Source organism: Bos taurus, chromosome 4, assembly GCF_002263795.3.
Source record: "Bos taurus isolate L1 Dominette 01449 registration number 42190680 breed Hereford chromosome 4, ARS-UCD2.0, whole genome shotgun sequence".
NCBI classification, from domain to species: domain Eukaryota; kingdom Metazoa; phylum Chordata; class Mammalia; order Artiodactyla; family Bovidae; genus Bos; species Bos taurus.
The window spans coordinates 95,285,965-95,294,628 of NC_037331.1; the positions used below are offsets into that span (position 1 = coordinate 95,285,965).

The 8,664-nt window shown below is 56.5% G+C and overlaps 1 protein-coding gene across 2 annotated transcripts in view; it reads right to left on the bottom strand.

Moving 5' to 3' along the window:
• Positions 1-8,310, bottom strand: part of PODXL (podocalyxin like) — a 49,454-nt gene extending 41,144 nt beyond the window's left edge. For both annotated transcript variants that reach the window (XM_002686960.6, XM_059886059.1), the window contains exon 1: positions 7,999-8,310. In XM_002686960.6, coding sequence (XP_002687006.4) covers positions 7,999-8,062 — 64 coding nt within the window. In that variant the 5' untranslated portion in view covers positions 8,063-8,310. The remainder of the gene's footprint in view (positions 1-7,998) is intronic.
• Positions 8,311-8,664: the final 354 nt, after the last annotated feature.

Consider the following 8,664-nt stretch of genomic DNA (forward strand, 5'->3'; position numbering starts at 1 on the left):
GTTAGAGCTGAAGTCAACTAAAGAAATAAAACTAAAGTATTGTCAGGCCCATCACTGACATGACATATGAAATATTCAACCCTCACCGAGGAAGGCAGGAGGAGACAAGCCAGGAAACAAGTCTGAAATCACAAGGCTAGTAAGCGACAATGTGCTCAGTTGCTCAGTCATGTCCAACTCTTTGACCCCATGAACTGCAGCCTGCCAGGCTCCTCTGTCCACGGAATCCTCCAGACAAGAATACTGGAGTGGGTTCCCATTTTCTCTTCCAGGGAATCTTCCTGACCCAGAGAACCCCTGCATTGACAGGTGGTTTCTTTACTACTGAGCCACTTGGGATTCAAGCTTCTGACTTTGAAGCCTGGGGCGCTATGCCAGGAGATTTCTATTTTTCTTCTCTTTGACTACAGACAGAACTCTCAAAGGACTTCTTTTGTGGAGACCAACTCTATAGAACAGATAATTGCAGAGCCTCACCAAGTGAATGGGATGTGAATTGGATCCCTCCCAACTGACCTACTCTTCGTTTTCCCCTCCAGGAGTGTACGCCAAGCTCTTGGAGGCTCCTAAAACAGTTCACAGAACCTCTCCAGGTTTAAGGGTCACTGGCCTCCAGCTGCTGCTCTCGCAAGAGTCCATGGACCAAACTCCTAAGAACAGTACCTCCCGCTGCCCTGCACTTGCCCTGCTGAGGCAGGAAGAGGAGCATGGGACACAGAAACTCTTCTTTCCCATCCAGAGAAATGTGGGGGACAGGAGTCCCCCATGCTTGCCCTGGCTGAGGCGCTGCTCATGGGATGGCCCCAGGGCACCTGGCTCACTGGTGCAGCTCGTGGCTGAGGGACTGGAGAGGGAGGGAGCTGTGTTTCCCTTGAGCATCACAAGGAGCTGCTCCATCAATATGAAAAGGCTGGAGCTGCAAAAAGCAAGGACCAAGCTGGACGTGGCTGAGCCAGAAGGTGGCAAAGCCTCAGGTCACAGGGGCCAACTGCTTGTTTCACTTGTGCAGACAGATGCAAAGTGGATCTTACTACAAGGTAGGAGGACTGAGGGAAGAGAAAACCAGTGAGCAGGACCATGATAGCATGTGCCAGGGACCTATTCCAATATCCATCATCCTTCACTTCTTCACAACAGAAGCCCTGATTGTTGGTTAGGCACATGTCTGCCTGAAATAAAGCTCACTCTTCCCGCTTCCCTTGCAGCTACATGTGACCATAGAACCAAGTTTCATTCAACAAACTGTAACTGGATGGGGTGTGTGTGGTTTCTAGCAGAAGAGCTGCAGCCTTCTTGTTCTTTTCTCCTGACAACTGGAGCCTGAGTAGCCACCTTGGACCACAAGGCAGCTCACCCTCCTGCCTCTGTGTCCACTCCGCCATGGATGAGGCCAGCCTCCCTACCACCTGCTTCTCTGCTGGAGTCAGGTCAGGAGCCTCATAGTTGGAAAGCCCGAACTGGCAGACAAGATTTCAGGTTCAAATACAGCTCGCTCTGCCTCTTGCTCACTCACTCAGCAAATATTTATCGAATACCTACTATGTGCCGGGTACTCTTGTGGATGCTATGGCTACAGCACTGACCAACAGAAGTCCCTGCCCTTGTGGAACTCAGGGAAAAGACAAAGAAATGAATGCCCATCAGGAGAGATGGAGAAAAGTCTCAGGGGAGAAGGGGTGGGGGTGTGGAGGCCCGAAAGCTTCTCTGAGAAGGTGGCACTGCAGCAGAGAGCTGAAGGAAATGTCAGATGTGGCAGGCAGACATTGGGAATAAGAGCTGCTTATGTGATCTACCATGGCCCTTGGTGCCTGGGGCCTCCATTTGCCCTCTCTGGAATAATCTGTGAGATAGAGGCTGTCCATAGGCAACCTCTGTGGCCCTGGCTGGAAAGTCTCACTCCAGTCAGCAGGATCTGAGCAGATTAGCAGAGGAATCAGACCAGATGGAGATGGAGGGATCCCTCGGACAGAGCTCTATGAATTTCTGCTGCAAAGGGGGCATGGGTTCAACCCCACCTTGCCTACGTTCAGTTGAAGAATTACAAAGTGTCCTGGCCTTCCCACTGTCCCTTCCATGCTGACCTGAATTGGAAGGTTAGGGGTCAGACAACTGTGGGCTCCCAGGTCAGTCCATGCATCTCCAGGGGTCCAGCTCTGGGAGGGTCCTCTGCACCCCAAGCTGGAGCTGCACGGCCAGCCACACATGGACATTCCTCCACACTCTCTTCCCACTGGGCTGAGGCCCACTGCCTTCCGGCCATGACAATTGGCGGACAGGGTGCCACCCTGCACCCTGGCCCTAGGGAAGTTGGAGGTGGCTGACCCGAGGGGTGTAAGGCTACAAAGGAAGAGAGGGTGGTGGTGGTGCGTGCCAGGGCAAGGGGTGGGGACAGTGGGAGGATGGGTGGCTGGAAGGCCAAGAGGCTGGAGATCTGTGCTGGTTGTGGGAGTGGTCCACAGCAGTGCCTGTATGAGAGCACAGGGTGGGGACACATGAGGAGGGGCCACGTGGGGAGGGGGCTCGTGGGGTGGGGGCTCATGGGGTGGGGGCTCGTGGGGTGGGGGCTCGTGGGGAGGGGGCTCGTGGGGTGGGGCCACGTGGGGAAGGGGCTCGTGGGGAGGGGGCTTGTGGGGAGGGGGCAGGTGGGGAGGGGCTGCTCCTGAATCTGCAAATGATGCTGCATTTGTGCACTAGTCCTGGAACAATGACTTCTCACCTGCTCTTTGTTCTGGATTCTGACTCCATGCTGCGGATACCAGAGGCGCCCAGGCAATGGGAGACAAGACACGCAATCACGACGCGTGGGGCCAGCACTCTGACAGGGGAGCCTAAATCTTCAGTGACAAAGTGGCTCCAAGCCTCAGTGTACCTGGCCAGTGGAGGGGTGGGGAGAGAGCCTGGGCACCCAGCAGAGATGTCACCACCAACCATGCAGCCCTGTCTTCACAGGGTCGGAGGGAGTTTCTCCAATGCCCAGGGAAGAATGAGCCCTGAGGTTGAGTACATTTACTAGTGGCTGCGGCTGCAGACACGCACATGCACACACGTCCCCAAGAGGCCCAGAGAACTTCAGCAAGTTCATCCCCTCATCTGAAAAAACGAGGGGGCGTAGAAGATGACTTCCAAAAGGCTCCCTGCTCTAGAATTCTGTGTTCTCTGACTTTCTGGGTTATTCAGAAGTACTGTGGAAACCACCCTTTGTTGACTGAATTCTATTTTGAACAGCCAGCAGGCTGCCTACTTGAAGGTATCTTATGGACTGCTGCTGCTAAGTCACTTCAGTCGTGTCTGACTCTGTGCGACCCCATAGACGGCAGCCCACCAGGCTCCCCAGTCCCTGGGATTCTCCAGGCAAGAACACTGGAGTGGGTTGCCATTTCCTTCTCCAATCTTATGGACTACACTGTTGCAAATACAAGGAGGCTCCTTACCGTGTATCTTTTGTGTAGATTTTCTTGAAGGCTTTCCCTACAGAGAATACCTAGAGCTGTGATTACCTACCGGTGTGGCCTGAAGAGTGGTGATCCCAGATCTGCCACCTGATGTTCTAACAGCCCCACAAAGTGGACAGGACACAGGACAAGGAGAGAAGCACACCACTACGTGGGGTTGGCTGGGGATGAAACGAGACACGGACACCCCCTGCTGAGCCCCCTGCCCTGCATCCTACATGGTGGGCATGACTAGGAAGTAAGCCTCGAGCTGAGGACAGAGCTCCAGCCTCCTCTCAGTCTGATGAAGTCTATAGGCAGGCTTGGGTTCGGACGGCTGGGCAGGGAGTGGGCAGAGGGTGGTCACTCCCCTTCTCCAGGAACGTGGGAGGATATCCACTCTGGCTCGAGCTTGTACTTGGCAGCCCTGCACAGGATCCCAGGGGGTGTGAAGAAGCCGGCCCTTCCTGGGGTAAGGATCGTCTACATTCCGATGCCCCTCCCAAGAAGTGCCAAGTGCTGTTCGGAGGGTTCCTTTCCCTTCCCTTAGGAGCTGAGCGGTCCTCACAGCGGCCGCCTGGCTGGTCTGTATTCCCACGCCCGGAAGTCCTGAACCTCCGTGGTTGCTTCCAGTGGCTCTGGCTGCTGCAGAAAGAGCCTGGTGGCCAGCATCACCACAGGGGTTCGAGCTGGCCTCATGCCTCCCACTTCCAGAGCGCCTGAAAAGCCAGGGGCTGGGGCCAGTTCCCCTCAAGTTTCCCAGTCCAGATAACATTTCCTGAGCTTAGTGCCCAGTGCTGCACTGGGCCCTGGAGGACAGATGAATGTGCTACCGGCTCTGCCCTGAGGGGCTCCCTGAGTGGTGGAGGAGACGCCCTCACAGACCCTGGAACAGGACTGGGTTCCCTCTAGGAAAGCTCGGCAGAGGTGATACCAGAAGGATGGACGGGGTTAATGCTCCAACCCTCCCCACCCAGGGGGATTCACCCCAGGTGGAATTCCCATCCTTTCTGGGCTTCCAAAGCGGGGGCAGAGATATCAAAACCCTACTCAGCAGGACCCCTTCCTCTCCCTCCAAATTTTGAGGAAAAAAGCAAAGGCAGGGAGCTGCCTGTCCCCCCACCTCTGTGCCCTGGCTTCTCTAGGTCCTGGGCGACCCCCAGAGGGCCCTCCCTCCCTGATGGCCACACCCTGCAGCTCTGGCCAAGCAGCCACCTGGTGTCTCCGGGAGTCTTTCCTCAACCTCCCCAGCCCGTCCGCACCTCCCTCTCAGCCTGCTGGAACCAGTCTCCTCCCAGTACCGCCCCCTCTTTGTCTAGCTCACTCCTGCCTCAAAGCCCAAACAGCACCTCACTGGAACACCCGCTGTCCCCAGCCCCACCCCATGGAATGTTCTTTCTGGGCTCTGAAAGTTCACCTCCTCCCCAAAGCCTCCGTGCAGTTCATTGACTCCCTCAGCTCAAGAAGCCCCCATCATATCCCCAGCTTCTGATCCACGTCTTCGCTACACCCTGCAATTCATTCTGCCTCAGGCCACCCTAGGAAGGATCTCTCACCCCCTGCTGATCCTTTTATTTTAAAATCCCTGTCTAGGACTTCCCTGGTGGTCCAGTGGTTAAGACTCTGTGCTCCCAATGCAGGGAGCACTGGTTTAATCCCAGGTCAGGGAACTAAAGTCCCGCGTGTTGCATGGGGTGGCCAAAAAATTAATTAATTAAAAAATAAAATAAAATCCCTGTATAACCCCTGCCTCACTTTGTCCAAATCACCCCTTCCCAAATCCTGCCACTTCTCCACATATGCCACCCTTTCCACCAACACGTGGCACTTTAAGCTTCAGTTTTTTGTTACTGCTTAGCAATTGACACAGACATTAGCAGAATCTTGATGCTGGGGGAAGAGCGCGTATGGCTTATTAACCATAAAAGCCAGGATTTTTTGAGTTCTGATGGTGAGTTGGGCACAACGGCAAACTCATTAATATGTTATCTCTCATTTTCAGAACAACCTGCAAGATGGAGATTTGTTGTCATTTTTTACAGACTCAAAGACGTTCACTATCTGGTCTTCAGTCATGTAAGTCTGTCTGATCCAAAGTTCGAGTGTTTTCAACCACCTCTAGCTGCCTTTCCCTTGCCTAAGATTCATCCATCGAATGACACAATCAGACCCTTAAGACAGTGCTCAGTCAACCTGTCCTTTCGGCAAAAGCCCAGAAATGTCACAGTGACACTAGATGTTCCCCTGCTCTTTCATTCTGTCTTACAGATATGGAAACAGGTTTAGAGGTACAATTTGCCATATGGTTCAACCAAGTGGATATCAAACCAGAAAGGGGTCTAAATGGGTTGTCGGCACCAGGCTGGATGCTGCTGACGCTGTGTGACCCAGCTACAATAGAAGGTAAGATCCCAGGGCCCTGTCGGATATAATTCATTTGTTCTACTTGAAACCTTGCTTAGAACTAAATCACAGGATTCCAGCAGTTTGGGGGTTCACCCTCCCAGATGACTGCAACTCAGCCAGCCATACCTTCAGAAGAGCAGAGATGAAGCCGTCCTTACTGGGTCCCTATGGTGTGCTCAGTCATGTCCAACGCTTTGCGACCCCATGGACTATAGCCCGCCAGGCTACTCTCTCTGTCCATGGGATTCTCCAGGCAAGAATACTGGAGTGGGTTGCCATTCCCTTCTCCAGGGGATCTTCCCAACTCTGCCACAGTCTGCACCCTTCAGCCTTCTCTGGTCTCAGTATAGCAAATAATAATGTTAATAGTGATATTCCCTTGCCAGCTAACACTCTTCAACACACTTCCCGTTATCACTACATACAATGGTAGCATTTTAGGAACCGGACACCTGGGCTCAGAAAGTCCAAGTGATTTGCTGGTGGGAGAGGAAGCAGGGTTATGGTTCCTCTTTTCTTTACCACAGATGGAGCTCCTACCATACTCCATGCCCCATGCTAGGCTTGAAGAGGGCTTCTTGGAAGAGACAGGGTTTCTGGGCAGTGCACAGGTGCCAAGGAAGAGAGTCCCAGCCTCGAAGCCAGCAAGGAGTGGGGCTTGGAGCTCTTTGCATTTTATGGGTGGCTCCAGACAGAGTGACCTCTGAGGACAGAGGAGCAGGGGTCTCATCCCACAGCCTCCACCTTCTCCTTCAAGCTCAGCTCCTGAAGCTCAGAGGCACTGGGAACTACCCCAGCCTTCCTAACACAGCCCATCTCCCTTCTGGATGGTGCTAAGAGGCTCCTGGCAGAAAGGGTGTGCGTCGGGTCCACACTGAGGTCCATTTGCCTGAGAGCAGGACTGAGAAGAGACGCCCCACTCCTGCATCTGCTCAGCCCTGCAGGTTGTGCAAATCTGCAGTGTTCCTCACACTGGAATCCCTCCTGCAGGCGTCACCTCTTCACCCACTCACCCCTTTCAGGCCAGGCTGTGGAGTCTCAGGGCCACTCCCTGGAGGATGCCCAAACCTACTTGCTCCTTGAGAGCCTGCCCCTTGCCATGAGCAAAGTTCCCTCTGACGAAGAAAACAGAGTGCACTGCCATGCCACCCCACCCTTCCCCTAAGACTTTAGTCCAGAAGGCAGCACCTACCAAGAAGAGCAAGATCCCCTCTCTGTCTCAACTGTCACCACAGCCCTCCTGACTCTAGAATGGAAACAGGGCTCTTTCTCCCTGCAGACACCTGCTCTGGTGGGCAAGAAAGAAATGCTTCTCTCTCCTGGGGCTGAGACTCCTAGCTGTTCCTAGGGACTCTGGGACAGTACCTGTCCCACCAGATTTTCACCTTTAGAAGAAATATGGGAGATGTGTCTATGGCACAGTCCAGGCTGGTTTCATGAGAGAGAAATTCTTTTCTCTACAAAGGGCTGGGAGGGACTCTCACCTTCCTGGCCGTGTACAGGGAAGGGAGTTGTTCCCTCGGTGCCCTGGAGGCAGGGGCCCCACTCAGGTGAGTCTGGGATTGTGGAGAATCCACTTATTCCCTCCCCCTTTCCACCTGCCCCAGCACAGGTTCAAGTGAGCTGAGTGACCACATGCACTCAGCAGAACGCGAAACACATGGCCTCGAGGGCCGTTACTGGAGGTTTGTCACCTGTTTCGGGGACTTCCTCATAAGCTCCAAGCCTGCCGCTCTGCCTGGAATTAACGACGACACAATACTGTCCCTTACCGCTCCAACGCGGAGAAAAAAGTGATCAGACGCTGGGGGTCCAGTGGAAGCATGGAGGCTCGCGGTGCCCCAAGTCCCAACTCTAGGACAGCGAGCCCACTCAGCGCCGGAGCGCCCCTGTTTGCCCGAACAGAACCCATCGCAACTCCACCCACGTGGAGATCCGGACGACCCACGCTCGGATCCCGGCACCTGCGGCGTTCTCCGGGGGTGGGAAGGGGCCTGGCTGGTGCAAGGTCAGGGCTCCGCGTGTGGCCCCGGGTAGTAGTGGGCGCAGGGGCTGCTCCCGGGTCCCGCCACGAGGCAGGGCGGGTTTCCCAGCAGCGGGCCCGGCCGGGGGCGCACCGGCACAAGGGGAGTCCCGGCGGAGCCCAGCCACCATCACTCACCATTACCGGAGAGCACCAGCGGCAGCGGCAGCAAAAACGCCGAGAGCAACAGCGCGGAGCGCATCGTGTCCTAGGCGCGGGCGCGGAGCAGGTGGCTGCGGACTTGGCCAAGGGTCCGGGCGGCGGGAGCGTCTGGACGCCTCTCCGGGAGGCCTGGCTGTGGCTCCGACGGCCGGGCGGTGGCCCGAGCGTCCCGAGTCGCGCTCCGGTGGCCCCTCCTCGCGGCCGCTGCGGCAGAGCCAGCCGAGGCGCCGAGCCAGGCGGCAGAGGAGCGGCAGGCAGCTGCGTCGCGGGCGGTGTCTGCGCGGCTGCGGCCCGGCCGGCGGCTGCGGCGACTCCGGTCCCGTCCGCGCCGGCCCCCGCCCCCTCCCCTCCCCTTCCCCAGGAGCGCGCGGGCGGGGCGGCGCTGGGCGGAGAACAATGAGCCGAGGAGGAAACTCCGCCCTGGCGCGCGGCGGGCGGGGGAGCGCGGCCGGCTCCCGGCTCCCGGCTCCCGGCTCCGGGCTCCGGGCTCCAGGCTTCTGGCGGGCGGCCCCTGCTCGGGGCAGAGGGGATGGGGGGATGTGAGCGTGAGCGCCGGGAGGCGCGGTAGCCGGGGAGATTCCCGGCACCAGACCGCCCCCTGCCCGCCCTGGAGCGCAGGTGTCTCCCGCGATACTTTTGAGG